This window comes from Pelophylax lessonae, assembly GCF_965119305.1.
Source record: "Pelophylax lessonae genome assembly, chromosome: 10".
Lineage (NCBI taxonomy): Eukaryota > Metazoa > Chordata > Amphibia > Anura > Ranidae > Pelophylax > Pelophylax lessonae.
In genome coordinates, this window is record NC_138777.1 from 168,362,602 (window position 1) to 168,379,114 (window position 16,513).

General features: G+C 41.6%; 1 protein-coding gene across 2 annotated transcripts in view; it reads left to right on the forward strand.

Moving 5' to 3' along the window:
• LOC309565812 (ribosomal protein S6 kinase alpha-4-like) overlaps window positions 1-16,513 on the forward strand; it is a 91,222-nt gene that overhangs the window by 53,563 nt on the left and 21,146 nt on the right. For both annotated transcript variants that reach the window (XM_082270817.1, XM_082270818.1), the window contains exons 12-14: window positions 1,752-1,845; window positions 8,970-9,140; window positions 9,228-9,419. In XM_082270817.1, the coding sequence (XP_082126943.1) occupies window positions 1,752-1,845; window positions 8,970-9,140; window positions 9,228-9,419 (457 nt within the window). The remainder of the gene's footprint in view (window positions 1-1,751; window positions 1,846-8,969; window positions 9,141-9,227; window positions 9,420-16,513) is intronic.

Sequence of the window (16,513 nt, forward strand, 5' to 3'; positions counted from 1 at the left end):
CTCAAGCATAGAAAGTTGAAGCTGGACTTTCTCAGCTGTCAGCATCTAAATCTGGGGGATATGGTGTCTCCATCTATAGCCCTTTGTCAGATGTGGGCCTCCTGTCTTCCAAGGTCAACATCATACTGAGCAGGCTTTTCAGCAGCTCCAGGGACCCTTGGGCCTTTGCAGTGGATGCTCTAGAGATGCCATGGGATCAGTTTACCCTGATCGATGCCTTTCCAACCCTAATGATTCTCATTCTTCTACCCAGCAGGATTGGGAAGGAAAGCATTCCAGTGATCTGCATCGCACTGAATTGTCCCAGGAGCACATGGTACTCAGATATACTCAAGCTCTACCTGGCATACACTCTATGGGTTTCTCCAGATCATCTAGACCTCATGTCCAAAGAGCCAGTGTTCCATTTTGCTATTTGGTCACTGGCACTGCCTTTTGGTTTCAGTCATCCCTACCCCCCCTGAGTGCTAGAAAGTCTTGTAAAATCTACAGTTGCAACTGGAAGGCCCACTTTACTTGCTGTGAGTCTAGGAACCTTTTTGACCTCTGTTTGGCCTGTTGGTATTGTTTGCTGTTTTGTCCACCCTAGGGCTGCCACGACGCGTCGACTACAAAAAATCGTCACTGTGCGTGAAAAGCGTCGACGCGTCAATGCGTGACGTCACACGCCCTCTGGCCGGCCGCCGCGCCGCTTGAAATTCCCCCGCCGGGCTCCGTCCACACCGATGTTGGAGACGAGGTGAGCTCCAGCACCCCTGTACTCCGCCACAGCTTCTGCTGCAACGCCATCCTCCCCGATCACCCCCCAGCTACTTAGAGATGTCACATGTGCGGCCCTACACCGGCTTGTACTGTACTGTGGAGGGTTGTAATGGCCTGTAGTAGGTGGGAGGGCTTACTGGGGGGGCTGTACTGATATCATATCCCCTCTCAAGCGTCTCTTCTCCAGTAAGAGTAGGTTCAGTGCTTTGTAGTCTTTCCTCATAGCTGATGTCCTCCATTTCCCTAATTATTTTTGTTGCCCTTCTCTGGACTTTCTCCAGTTCCAGCACATCCTTCCTGAGGACCGGTGCCCAAACCTGGAAAGCATACTCCAGATGTTGGGGGACCAGAGTCTTGTAGAGTGGGAGAATAATCTCTTTATTTCTGGAGTGAATCCCCTTTTTTATACATGCCAGTATTCTGTTGGCTTTGCTTGCATCGGCTTGGCATTGCATGCCACTGTCAAGCCTGTTGTCTACCAGTACCCACAGGTCCTTTTCCATCTTAGATTCACCCATAGGTTCCCCCCTAGTGAGTAGCTTGCTTTCGTGTTTCTGACGCCCAAGTGCATTACTTTACATTTTTCAACATCAAACCTCATCTGCCATGTAGCTGCCCACCCCATTATTTTGTTCAGGTCCGCTTGTAAGGTTTCCACATCCTGCATAGAAGATATTGGCATGCTTAATTTAGTATCATCCACAAATACCGAGATTGTGCTAGATATCCGCTCCTCCAGGTCATTTATGAATAAATTAAACACCTTCTACCTTCCCTCGAAGAAGACGCTTTATTGAGGAAAAAGTGCAACAAAACAGAGAGGCATTTAGAGCAGTTAAACATTTTAAATACTCCTTGTCAGCTACACTAGCTTCTAGCCAGCAGAAGTACATACAACACACTAATATGTAGAGTTCTAGCATGAATATTGTAGCTAAATAAGTTGATGTTTTCGCATTCAGTCACCTGTCTGTTTTTTTTTTTTCTAGGATGGAGGCAAATACTCAGCGAGAAGTGGCAGCTCTGAAGTTGTGTCAGGGACATCCTAACATTGTGACTCTTCATGATGTCCTACATGACCAGGTCTGAGTTTCTTTCTAAAGAACGTATCTATTTTTTAACTATTTGTTATGTAATCGGCAAATTGACTATCTAGTTAGTCTCTACCTGTAGCAGATGCTGTTGCTTCCGTAAAACATTAAACGCAATATAGTTGTTATATGTGGGCATAGTACATAGTGCATTTCAGTGCATTTACTACAGTAAAGTAAATGCACTGAAATGCAAAGCAGTGATTTAGCCCTTCCTAGTTTTCTCCTCCTAGACTTCAGACTACGTCCCTCATCTCTATAATATAAAGTGAAGATGTTCTGTAGTCAAGGATGGCAAGATGCTTTTCCCGGTATGATTATCTCAAATAACACAAGTAATTTAATTATAGGTATCACTATAGAAATACTGTTTTTTTATGCTGCTAGAACACTGTCAAACAAATCTGCTCCCTAGATTAAATTACAGGGAAAGCATATTTTTTTTAAACTAATCCATGGGCCATTGTGTTCTAATAGGACATCACAGCATTGATCTTAGCAATGTTGTTTGATAAAGGTCATTTTGGGTACTTTTAGGTAAAACCCTTTTCTTTCTCTTCCCCTGAAGGACACAGGAACTCTTTCATCTTTGGTTTATACGGCTGCCTACAGGAGGGCTGGACTCTGGCAAACTAAAAAATGTAGGCGAGTCCAAGCTAACCCTTCGTTATTACCAGCATGCCCCATTTTTTGCTAAAAGAAGAATGACATTTTTTTTTTTACTCTGCTGTTAAAAAGATCAACCCTTTTTGTTTTTGTTTTTTGCTAGCACTTTTTTAATTTTTTTTGTTTTTACTTTTGTTGTTTTTTCCCGGCAAGGCTCTTCTCTACATAACTGCTTTGGCTGGCCTCTACAATTGCAACTTTACAGTATGGCCATTCTCAGCCTAGCTTTTGGAGTGCCATGTCCAGACATTTGCTGGACTAGACATTGCAGGGCTAGCCTGGAAGTGACTGGGTTTGTGTAAGGTAATTTTCAGACTCTGTTCTGTATCAAGTTAGTTGCAGTGCGCTCCATTAACATTGCCTTAGCGCTTACTGTGGCTTGCAGAGGAGCCACAAAAAAAAACTACAATCCTCAGCTTTTTCCTGCTGACACCTACAGTAACCTTGGAAGCCTCAGGCCATCCATACTATACCTGCTACCAGATGTCTGGAACTTGTGAGTACCTTTCCATGTACCCTTAGATTAAGCTGCCTTACCACTAAGCGTGCGCAACCTATCTGTTTATAGACACAGAAGGGACAATTCCACTGCAATAGGTGACCCCAGCTCACACTATACTAATGGTTTCATGGATGTTTGTTTTATGCCTTTGCCTGCAACCTGGAGTCCTTTTAACCTCTGCTTATATAGTCTAAATCAGCATTATAATTCCCTCCCAGCTCTGCCAGGTGCTGGTGAGTTCTCCGCCTTCTCAACTGGAGTCTCACTACAGTCACACAGGACCAAGTTCCTGGCTAGCTCTGACAGCAGAGTTTTTAGGCATGCTTCCATGCCTTCCTTTGTAAATTATATGGCTGATCTTCTTCCCATGGCCCTAGTGACTTGTGAGCCATAAGTCGCAATGACTATATCCAATTCTAATTTTGAAATACTGCAGTCCATACCTAATGAGATTATCTTTGAAGAGTCACAGCCTTCTGCTGTTACTCCAAAATAAAAAGACTGTTTACATGGTGCACTGCATACACCTTTGGAACTGGAAAATCAACCTGCTGTATACAGTCTTGGGTCTTTATGAGCCCTTGAAGTTGAAGAGAAATTTCAATTTTACCTGCTCTTCAAGCTATTCATCTATGAGGATTAGAAAAACCCAGACTTGTCTTTGATATCCCCCAGAAACTTACTAGACGTGTTCCCATTTGTAAAGGATTTTGTCAAACAGTGGTCTACCCCTACTGTAAATCCATCTGTGTCCCACCTTAACAGGGAGACCACTAGGGTAGTGGACAACATCCCTGTATTCAGGGATCCTACTAATGAGTGGTCAAAACCCCTCTTTAGAACTCAGTTCTCGCTGTCAGGCCCTATTCTCCTCCCCTTCCCTTGCCCAATTTTGGCTGTGACTTTAATTTGTCAAACCATGGCAGAATAGTCTAAATCACTTAAAACAAATTTTCATCTATGCCAGTGGGTTCTTCACTGATAGAGTATGTGGAGCATATAGCTGGAACTTTAGTCTACAGCTGTAATGGCCTGTGAGAGGCATTGTGGCTTGTCTCCTTAATTGGTCTTTAGTCATTACACATACATAGAGCACTCTGGTTAAGTGCCACTCTGTGGACTCTGCATCCAAGCAATACCTGGCCTTTATGTCTCTTCAGGCATGCCCCTGGTATTATCAAAGATGACACTGGGGGCAAAAGCACCCACCTGCCTCCTTGTACGAAGCCCTGCATGTCTTTTCCCTTTCATTTCTTTATTCCTGGAGTGTGTTTGCTATCCAACCCCCCATCTTTATTCTTTGTTTGAACACCTGCAAAGTCTGTGGTAAAAAACATGCTAAAACCAGAAGAGCCTTTATCTCCATAGTGTTTTTTTTAATCGTTGTGTATGCCTGGATGATTTGCCTTTCAGGCACTTAGGGGTACATAGTGATTTTCCAGGAATACAGATTAACCCTTAACCTCCCGCTCAATCTTTGACTCTTCATCCCTAAATTTCATATGTAACTACACAGATTGGCAGACCTACCTCTGCTCATTGTAGTCTCTCTAATCAGGGTGTCTTTGTTCCAGTTTCCATATCAGAACAGTTTCAGATTTACTCCATTGTGGTCATTATTTCAAAAAAGAACATCTGCCTCTTTCCAGGCCTGTAAATCTAAAAGTTTTGCATGGTATCTCCCAGATCAACTATTTCTTCTCCAGAAGAACTTTCTGGCTTTTGTAGTCAGCTAGGATACCTACCTACAGGTCCCGGTCCTTTTAACACTCTGACTTTACAGTCCTGCCTCTGCATCTGGAGCATTCACTAGGATATATTTTCATGGCATTCCCATTGTGGAATACTTAGCTGCCTGGTGTAGGAAACAGTCAGCGCAGGCTCTGTTGTACAATGTATCTTTGAGTGTCCAAATGGCCCAATGATTTATTTGGATACTGAATCTTCAGAAATCAATGCTGTTCATTCCGGCAGCTTAGAGCAGATGGTTTGTTCATCAGAAAAGTTTCAATTCTATCCAAACTCATATTCTTGCCCTTCAGTCTGAGAGTTACCTGCATCCCAGCTGTTGCCTGAGAGACATTGGTCTGTGAGTTACCCTCTGAGGAAGCCCAGTTCAGTCTCACCTCATACTGTCTCTGCACCACACTACCCTCTGAGGCAGCCCAGTTCAGTCTCACCTCACACTGTCTCTGCACCACACAATGTTGTTGTGGTACAAGTTGACTGAGTTTCTAAGCAGACCAATTTGTTTGCCTCAGAAGATCAAGTAGTCCTTGGTCTGCTTTATCTGTCTTTCTGCTCTGGAAGACAGGAAAGTCCTTCTTTCTCACCGTCTAAAGAGCTTCTCATCAGCCTATCAGGCTGAGGAAGAGGGCATGTATACCCACCAAGTGCTAGGGCCCGGTTCTTCTGTGAATTCTCATCTCCTGGTCTACATCCTGGAGTTTCAGGAGATATGGTTGTTTCTGTATCACTGGATCATTTCCTTGACAGGTCACCTGATTTTGAGCATGTTGGTGTGCTTCAGCCATTGAGGAGAAACAAGATCTTGCTGTGAGTGGTGGTTTGGATCCTGACCGGGGATAATTTTGCATTCTAAATCTTTTTGCTATGCTCTTCTAAGGTGTGAACAATTGGTGGACAGACTTTCCCAAGTGGTTAATTCTAGACATTTGGGAGCAATCTGTATACCTGAGTGCTTTCCAGAATCTGTGATGCAAGTGGAGAGCGCAGGACATAGACCCCCTGATAGCCTGCCTCCATTGTAGCACTGAATGTGTTTGTTTTGAGGTGCAGGAATCCTCTAGCGCAGGGCTTCCCAAACTTTTGTGGGCCGAGACCCACTTCTGAATACAGTTATTTTTCAGGACCCGCATGCTTGTAATTGAATATTGTAAAGTGCGCTATATAAATGCAAATAATAATTATGCATATTTTAAAAGGGAGGGGGATGTTAAAATAAAAATATCAATTTACAACTTTTCAATTTATTATTAAATACACTTGCCAGATGTTCTAAGTGAGGGGTCAGAAACCTGTGGCATGTGTGGCATGTAAGTGGAGTTGTAAGTAATCAGCACCCTCATAGAAAGTATAAGGCAGGCAGACGACAGAAATCAACCACCCCAGGACAGTGTTCAGCAGGCTATATGGCACTCACCCTCTTTCCTCTCCCAGTGATCCACAGTGGTCTCCACACCGCCAGGCTACCTGGTCCTCCTATGACACTAAGGCTGCTGTCTCTGCCCGCTATAGCTGAGAGAATCCTGCTGCCAATCTAGCCACCACCGCTGCCGCCAACAGGACCGAGGAGCTGGCTCTGCACCCCATGGAACATATCCTACATAACAGCCCACATACGTACTCATTAATGCAAGTATCCTCCTCTCGGGAAATGCAGACCAGTCTTCGTAAACTGCGTGGGCGTGGTCCTGAATCCATTGCGATTTGACAGCTCTGGCTCTCTGTAATTTGCGTGGGCTTTCACAGCACAATTTAAGCGCGCCACCGCTCTGTGATTTCCGACTCAGCGTGACCCACTCAAACGCAGCTCGCGACCCACCAGTAGGTCCCGACCCACAGTTTGGGAACTCCTGCTCTAGCGGTAGCATTGAATGTTCTGGTGACTCCATAGGGTTCATACGCCCACATCTAGGCTTTTCCTCCTTTTTATGCTTCTGCCTCATCTCCTTCACAGACTCAAAATGAAGAGATTTCTGGTGATCTTGCTTGCTATGGTATAACCCAGGCAGGATGCTCTTCACTGACCTGATAAGGCTCCTGACTTTAATCTGTGAGCAAATTATTGGATTTAGGTAGTTGTGAGAATATCTAAATCTGTGACTCTTGACGCTAGGAAGGATTTCCAGCAAGTTCTAGCAAAGGGACTTTATCCCAGAGGTGGCTTCCCCTTTTCATATGGTTGGAATAGAGCTCAGCTCTTAACACTTTCATGTCTGGTTCTTACTGGCTTTTTTTGGTTAAGAATATTAACTTAACCTAAGTTTTTAAATGGGGAGTTCCCTTGTTCCTTACTTCGCTTGTCTTTTTTAACTCAATAGGATAAAACTTTGTTCACTGTTTGTTCTCAGGAACTGCTGTTTGGACTTCCTCAAGGTCACTCTTTTTACCCTCAAGGGATAATCATCGCCACTGGAGGTGAGTATCTGACATGACAGCCTTTCTATTCACGAAAACCTATTTCTGTTTGGTCCTGTATTGGTATCAGACGAGTTGAGACCTGAATTTTGCTTATGACCCTGGGCAGCTTCTGATCTTTTCCTCAATCAGAGATTTTTAGTCCCTCTCTGAGAGGAGCTTCTCTTGCTGTTTGGCCTCTGGCTGTTTGAATACAGTTTAAGCTGTGAGTCTCTATCTTTAAACTGCTGATTCCCTTCCTAGATAGAACCAGTAGGGTGATCTGGTTTCTCGCTCCACCATTCTGGCTGGTTCAGGTAGACCAGTGTCCAAGCTTATGGTCTTAAAGATTGTTTTTCTCCTTTACCTGTCAAGACATACATCAGCTTGCTAAATGAGTGTTCTTTATCCTTCAGCATTAAGCATTGATTTCTCAGTGCAAGGTTACCACCTGGTCTTCTGTTCTCTCATTGTTGCTATTAGTTGGAGGTTGCAGCCTGATCTGATTCCAGCTTCATGTGTATAGCCCTTTAAGCCGCTCTTGAACTGCAGGCATTGCTCATTTTTTTCTATTGGGGCAATTTATTTTTTCTACTGGGCTTGTTAGCGATTTTTTTGCTGTGTTGGGGTTGCTTTCGGACATCCTGGAGGTGAAAGACATCTGGTGTCCCTCAATGGATGAGGAAGAAAATAGGATTTTTATCTTTACCCTACATTAAGAAACACAGGTCCTACCCCTTTGTGTTTATGATCATGCTCTCAGTACTGCTTATTACAAAACTGAGGCATGCCTTATCCTGGGATGGCATACAGGTTTTTTTTTATTTGCCAGTGTTCAATCCATCTGCAGCAGCACAACCAGAAGGTGAAAGACTTTGTGTCCCTCAATAAACTCAGAGAAAAGGATTTTCAGTGAGCACAAAAATCCTAATTTAGGCATGGATTAATTCTTCTCTTTAGAGTGGTAAACGATTTTTTTTTGTCAAGAGTACTGCAATAGTTTGACTGTACACCCTGCCAGGGACCAAAAAGGCTAGAGTTTATGAAAGGGGCAAGAAGCACTTATCTAGAAGTACTACTTCTAGGTAAATTAGACTTTTCACTTTTTAAAATGATTTATATTTAGTTGCGAATGCAAAGATAGATTAACCTAAGGAAATATTTTATAAAGTGTTACCAATATATTTCTTCTGTATAAATGTGTTAAGATATAGCTCCACAGACAAAAATGGTCAGCTGAGTTGAAGATAACTGGCTCTAAAATAAGTAAGAGTGATAACCTGTGATTTTTGTTCATTAATTTATGCTGAGCATCCAGTTAAATGATGGACAGAAGGAGTGGAGCTGTGGCAGGAGCTAGTGATTCATGTTGCAAATGCATATCACATATCTTTATGCAGCCAAAGGGTTAAGCATGAAGTAAAACTGCTGCAGTGCATTAATACATTAATTTATTAATGAGTGTTAATTTGTGTTACAATAAGGCAGCCCAATTATTTAAATAGGCCACCTAACAGACTAAAAAGGTGCATACACTTTTTTTTGAAACAGTGCACAATGATGAATAGTAGAATATTACAATGCATTTCATGTGCTGCAATGTAGCAGCATTGGAGTGCCCTTCAGAATGAATGGCACTGCAGCACACAAACATGCATTACCGCGAGGAATTAGTGTAAACCCAGCCGAAAATGAATAAGTGGTATAGTTCTTTACCACATAAAAATCCACCTTAAATTAAGGGCAGCAAGAAACATATATTTACCTGCCATTTTCACCTTAGCTTGTGTCTTTTTTTTATTTGTTAGTATCATTCGTATGTTGTGATGGAGCTTCTGGATGGTGGGGAGTTGCTGGACCGAATAAAGAAACAATCACGTTTCAGCGAAATTGAAGCAAGTAGTCTAATGCGCAGCCTTGTGAGTGCTGTATGTCACATGCATGAAGCTGGAGTGGTCCACAGAGACCTTAAACCTGAGGTGAGGATTTATTCCAAAAAAGAATAAGAAAATCAATGATAGAAAAGCCTAAACGTATTGCTTACAGTATACTTTTCCTTCCTACAGAATCTTCTGCTGTCATCACCTGGTGAAGATGCTGTTTTGAAGGTCATAGACTTTGGGTTTGCTAGGCTCCGCCCTCCAGGGTCACGGCCGCTACATACGCCTTGTTTTACACTGCATTACGCTGCCCCAGAACTGCTGTCACATCAGGGCTATGATGAGTCATGTGATTTATGGAGCTTGGGTGTAATCATGGTAGGTGTTCATTGACCTTAAATAGCTTCATAGAGTCTGATCATTAGCTATGTTCCTGCTGTTTTATTACCGTTGAATTCTGTGCACCGTTTTTACAGATGTTTAGGGGGACAGAAATGAGTTATTCAGAGACAATTGGGTTTTACTGTCACCTACTGGAGTAATTGGACACTTATATTAAATAGTGAAGGCCCTATTCAATACTGTATTAATCACACTAACACTGGTAGGTATCATCCCTATAATTGCGTGGAATTGTACAAAAAGCCCAACAAAAATGCTACTTTAATTATACCTTACCAGGGTTATAAAAAGCTTAATAACAAAATATTACATAAAAATATCCATTTATGATACAAAATAATTAAACTTTAGTAGAAAAATATTACATCACATGTGTGACATATAATCTTCCAGACATAAAAACTTCTGTCGTCTACATGTTTCGCGGTTTTGTATTGCTTCTTCAGGACATTGGCTTGAAGCAGTTTACATAACAAAGAAAGAAAGAAAAAATATATTCCATCTGAAAATAAAATATAATATAAGCATACAATAAACACAGGTCTTACCAGATATTATTGGTATTATGCACAGCATAGGGCAAAGAGAGCTGTACATAGCACCAATAATATCTGGTAAGACTTGTGTATATTGTATACTTATGTTATATTTTATTTTCAATTGGAATATCTTTCTTCGTTTGTTATGTTTACTAATTCAAGCCAATGTCCTGAAGAAGTGGTACGAAACCGAGAAACGCGTAGACGACAGAAGCTTTTATTTCTAGAGTATTTTTTTTTTTCAAATTTTATCTTTATTTAAGTTCAGTTACATATACAGTCTGTACATTACAATCCATCTTTTAATTTTTTTCAATGTCGTAAGCAAAGAAAACATGTTAATTCATTCTAGAGCCATCTTAATTATATAACTATAACTGATCCCAAATCACCTTTTTCTTCCCCTTTTCTTCTCAACCAACAATCAAATCAAATAACCACAAAAGAAAAAAAAAATTCTAGAATATTATATGTGAGATGGTGTAATATTTTTTTACTGAATTGTTATTATTTTGTATAATAAAATTGATATTTTTATGTAATATTGTGTTAAGGTGATGTTAAGGCCTAGACTAGAGCCTACTTTTTTTCTAAGATTATTTCCACCTTTCACTGCAACCTGGATAATGTTCTTACATCTCTTTCTGTTCAGCTGCAAGACATCAAAGCTCAGTTTCCCTTCACTGCCTAGATGGAGTTTGTGCGGGACAGGTTTATCTCTCAGTCACTGCTTCTATTAGTAAAATTGACTCTTTTGATCCTTCTGGATGGTCCCTGTGAAGGGAAACTAGCTTTTCACTCCATTAGGTGGCTTTGACAGAATATAGGAAGGACATAGGGTTCTTCAGCTTGTGCTGCAGGCTGCCCCAAGTTCTATTGGTTTTGTTATGTGGGCCTGTTTCTATCTCCCTTAAAACTGAGCCTTAGGCACCTTCAGAAAAAAATAAAAAGTCAGCAGCTACAAATACTGTAGCTGCTGACTAATAATATTAGGACACTTACCTGTCCACTAATCCAGCGGTGTCTTCACCCGAGCCCATTTTTCAATCGGCTCTCAGGTGGTGCCACGGCCATCTCGACTAAGGGAAACCGTCATTGGAGCCTTGGGGCTTCACAACCGGTTCCCTACTGCGCATGCATAAAGCGTGCTGCACTTTGTGAATGGCTCGGCGGCGGGGGAATGAGGAGGGGTGCCAAACTTCCAGCTGAGTTTGCTGTGGCAAAGTCAGCTGGAAGTGGGAGCAGGTACATGTCAAAACCAGGTACCCACACCCCCCCAAAACTTGCCAAATGTTGCAGCGGAGGGGGGGGGGGGGCAAACAAGTGGAGCATCCCCTTTTGGGTGGAGCTACGTTTTAATAAAGAAAACAGGATGTTTGTACTTTCTGTAAAATATTCTTGCAGTTTATTAAGGGGAATAGGCCCCACACTTTTGTGTATGTGTTCTTCTCCTAATACTGCTTTTCTAAAAAACCAAAGCATAATGGGGGTGGGAATGGTATACCTACCTAGCCAACAACTTTTTTGTTGGCAAGTGTCCAATTCCTCCTATTTTTTGCAGCAGTATTACCCAGTTGTCTCAGAAAAATCGGTGTCACTTAAAGAACTTCAAGAAACATATTTTACAGTTTTTGTTTAGGAGCCAATGAAGATAACATAAAAATTCAACAATGACCTAATTTCCAATCAAATGAACACTACCCACAACCATCTGCTGCTATTGCCAGAACTGCAGCTGAAAGTATTGGGTACACAAGCTGTTGCAGAGAACATTTGTGTTCAACATACATAGTTAGTGACAGAGACTGCAGTTTCTGTATTCTTGTGTATACTGCTTGGAGATCTGTTTCTGTAAATGAATTACTCCTGTTTGAACACCCCCCTTTTATATCTTGATATATAATAAGTGGTCTATATTTTCAGATAGTTGGATCATTTTGCCTCTTAATAGGTAGTGGTGCCAAGCAAACTTTGAACCTCATTGGCCAAGCCAAGTAACAAGTAAATGCTATCCTGCAACAGTCTGTCCATCCAGAATCTTGTCTGTGTTGTCTGAATCTGATTTCAGAAAAAGTGACATACATGGTTATTAATGAAAGCTGCACCTGGGTATTTGTTAGAGCAAGTTGGCATTTCAGCTGCCATCACCTACACACTTTGCCTTATAGAAGTATAACATACAGCAAAATATCTGCACTTGGGCTTGCATTTGCATTGTTTTTCTATTTGCTGAGGATTAGACTAGCTCATTATTACTTCTTAGGGTAGCCCAAGATGACCCATTCTTCGCTAGGCATTTAATCTGTCGTTTGAACTCAGCCCAAACTTAGCCCATTTATAGCCAACCTAAATAGGTTAGGTAATCAATAAATTTTGTGAAAACAACTGATCATGTATCTTGTTGTCCTGACATGCCTAAAAGAACTGTACCCACTTGGATTTGTTTAAATACTACTTGAGGCCAGGGTACTCATGGACTAGTGCTTAGGGCAGCAATGTGAGTAGGAGTAATGCTAAGCGCCAACATTTACAAATTGTGATAATTTTGTTCTCACTTTGTTTCTTGTTTTTGGCCACCCCTGGACAATATATGGCTAAATTCAGCAAGAAAATTGTAGGGAAAAAGCAGTGCAGGGGATGTAAACCCTTTCTTTCTGAACATACGCACATATGTGGCCTCACTGAAGTAGGTTTTCCTCTATTGGGCTGCAAATGTATGTACCTGTGTTTGTGCTGAGATCGTGCTGCACAGAGACCAAGCGATCACCTCCAGCTTCCGGTCTCATATTAATGATCAGAAGCCAGGAGGATGGGCTCTGGGTCACATTATCTCTATAATAGCCTTTGATTGGTTATAACAGTGATTAGTCACTGTACAGTTTCTTCCCTTGAATAGAGAAAAAATACATTGTATCTTTTCTGCATCGTTCATCAACAGACGCAGCTCCATATCTTCTTAGACCATTGGGTTATGCTACTCCAATCATTAATAGGCACTAGGCAGGAAAAAGCTTTACCATGCCTATGGGGGCTGTCCCTGCAGGCATAACCCCACACACACAGTTTAGGAATAGGACCTAGCTCCCTGCTGGGACTTTGGTCTTAGCTGTGAAAGGCAACAAGAAGGTGCAGAGGTTCGAAGCCAGATCTCAAGATCCTCTGGCCGATGCCACAGATGCTCTGGTGGCTTCTTGGGGTCAGTATTGGCTGATTTATGCCTTTCCTGCGCTAAAACTTTTATGCAGAATAGAGGTGGAAGGGATTCTGATCATTCTGGTGGCTCCAGACTGACCTTGCCAGTCTTGGTACACAGACCTAGTAAGGTTGGTCGCTGATGCTCCTTGGAGATTTCCTCTCAGGCAAGATCTGCTGTCTCAAGGTCCGATCTCCCAACCTGCTTTACAGTCGCTGGCTTTAACAGCATGGCTGTTGAAAGCCAGGTGTTGAGGGATAGAGATCTTTCTAAATGTGTGATTCCTACACTCTTGAAGGCTAGGAAGTCGACTTCCAGGAAGTTATATCGTACGTGGAAATGGTACATTTCATGGTGCGAATCCTGAAGGTACACCCTCGCTTAAGTTTCGGTTGCCAGGGTTTTAGCCTTTCTGCAGAAAAGGGTTGAACAGTGGTTTGCTTTGGGCACTATCAAAGACCAAGTGTCGGACTTGGTGATATATTTTCAACGCCCGTTAGCTTTGCATGCCTTGATTCGTATCTCCATTCAGGGAGTGCGCCATATGGCTCCCCGAGACGGTCCCCGCTACCTCCATGGGATCTAAATCTGGTTTTATCTGTTCTTCAAAAGCCTCCTTTTGAGAACATTTAGGAGATTCCTCTGCTTTCATTGTCTCAGAAGTTTGCCTTTTTGGCGGCTATCACTTTTTCCCGCAGAGTGTCTGAATTTGCGGCGTGCCCTGACGTTGACCTTATCTGATGGTCCACAGAGATATAGTGGTACTCCATCCAAATCAATCTTTTCTCCCTAAGGTGGTTTCTGATTTTTGTTTAAATGAATACATTGTGCTGCCTTCACTCTGTACTACTCTGTCTTACTGAGGGACCTCATAAGGGATTGGTTGCGTCTGCTGTGACCATTTCCAGGTGGATCAGGCAGACGGTTGTTCAGGTTTATTCGCTGAAGGGTCGGGTTCCTCCTTTCCCAGTGAAGGCACAATCTACTAGAGCGCTGAGTGCCTCTTGGGCTTTTCGCCATCAGGCGTCAGTGATGCAAGTTTGCAAGGTGGCAACTTTGTCGTGCATACATTTACAAAACTCTACAAAGTTGATGTGTTGGCATCTTTGGATGCCTCCTTTGGCCGCATGGTTTTGCAGGCTGCTGTTTAAAGAGAATCTTTTTTGTTCTCTTCGAGGGTGTATGTTTTTTCTAGGTGAGCTCCAGTTGTTCCTGGTTGAGCTCCATATTACCTGGTTGGCTACTTTTAGCCTTTGGGGAGTTGCGTTCTTTTTTGCGTTGTCTTCCCAACCCTCATGAAAATACTGGTTTGGGACATCCCAATGGTCTAAGAAGATATGGAGCTGCGTCTGTTGATGAACGATAGAAAAAATTGGATTTCTGTACTTACCATAAAATACTTTTCTTTGAAGTTTATCGACAGATGCAGTAGAGCTGTACGATTCTGGCAAAAATGAGAATCACGATTTTTTTGCTTGGAAAAAAGATCACGATTCACTCACGATTCACTCACGATTCTCAGCACCATGTATATTTATACATTTTTTTTTTTTTTTTTTTTTAACACTACCTTTTCAGCATTTTTACTTGTGAATTATCAATATAATAATAATTAATGAAATTATTATTTTCATTATATTATTTATTGTAATATATATATATATATATATATATATATATATATATATATATAGATATGTATATATAATATATATTTATATATATCTATATATATATAGATATATATATATAAAATACAAGAAATAATAATGAAAATAATAATTTCATTAATTATTATTATTATATTGATAATTCACAAGTAAAAATGCTGAAAACGTAGTGTTATGTGCAGAAAATGTAATCCCTAAAAAAATAAAAAAAATAAATGTATATTATAATGAAATATATATATATATATATATATATATATAATTCATTCATTACAATATACATTTAATTATTTATTTTTTAGGGTTTTCCCCTCTCTCCCCCCCTCCTCTGTCCTTGATTACCTCATGGAAAGCTCATCATGCCATAATTTTCTCGGACCCGTGAACAAATAGGACCTCGTCACTTCCGGGGACAGAGCAGGCGGGGCTGAGGTGGGACGGAAGACACCGTCGCGTCATCTGCAGACTTGAATTGAGGAGGCGTGACAGAGGTGCGGCCTGCCGCGTCATCTGCAGAGTGCTCAATGGAGGAGGCGTGACGGAGGTGCAGCCTGCCGCGTCATCTGCAGAGCGCTGAATGGAGGAGGCGTGATGGAGGTGCGGCCTGCCTCGTCATCTGCAGAGCGCTGAATAGAGGAAGCGTGACGGAGGTGCAGCCCGCCGCGTCATAGAGGAGGCGTGACGGAGGTGCGGCCGTGAAGTAACCCCACCCCCAGAATCGCCGATATTCGTGATGGAGATCGCATAGGGGGGTGGATCGAGATCGCGATCCCAGAACGATTAATCGTGCAGCTCTAAGATGCAGCACCCGCCCCTCTGCTTTGAGTGTATGGGTTTTTTTGTCTTCTAAACACTGCTTGCAATGAAACTGGCTGCTGTAGCAGTGTGTGGGGTTATGCCTACAGGGACAGCCCCCATAGGTGTGGTAAATCTTTTTCCTGCCTAGTGCCCATTCCTGATTAGAGGAGCATAACCTAATGGTCTAGAAGATATGGAACTGCATCTGTCGATGAACTCCAGAGAAAAGTATTTTACGGTAAGTACAAAAATCCAGTTTTTCTCCTTGCTAGAGGAGAAGATTGTAAAAAAAAAAAAAAAAAAGTTGTGTAAAGAAAAGGTTAGGGTGAGAAGTCAGGTCAGATTAAAATATATCAGTGTCAGTGTGTTTTAGGAAGGATAAAAAGAAAAAATTGATTATTGTTTCTGACAAATAACTTACACATATGTGGTATCTTTGCGACCATCAAGGGCTGGAAAACTGGTTTTGGATTGTTTCTTGGTGATAGTTCATGGTAATAGCAAGAAATGTAAAGCTAAATTTAAAAAAAATATATTTTCTTTTACTATTTTGACCAATTTTGATAATAAAAAAAAAAAAATAAATATCGGGATATGCATTAGCCACCAAAGAAAAGCCAGTGTTCTGAAAAAAAGGTATAATTCATCTGGATACACTAAGTAGTTTAAAAGATATGTACAGTTTTACTAACACAAAGTTGCAAAAATTGAGTTCAGGTGTTAAGATTTATTTTATGTTGGTCGTGAAGGGGTTAGGAGGAGTGAGAGGGCTCTTTGTTGTTCAATAGGTTATCCCTACCCAAAAAGCAAATTCTAACATTACAGTTTACGATAACATGAAAAGAACACAAGGGGGGGGGGGTTGGACAT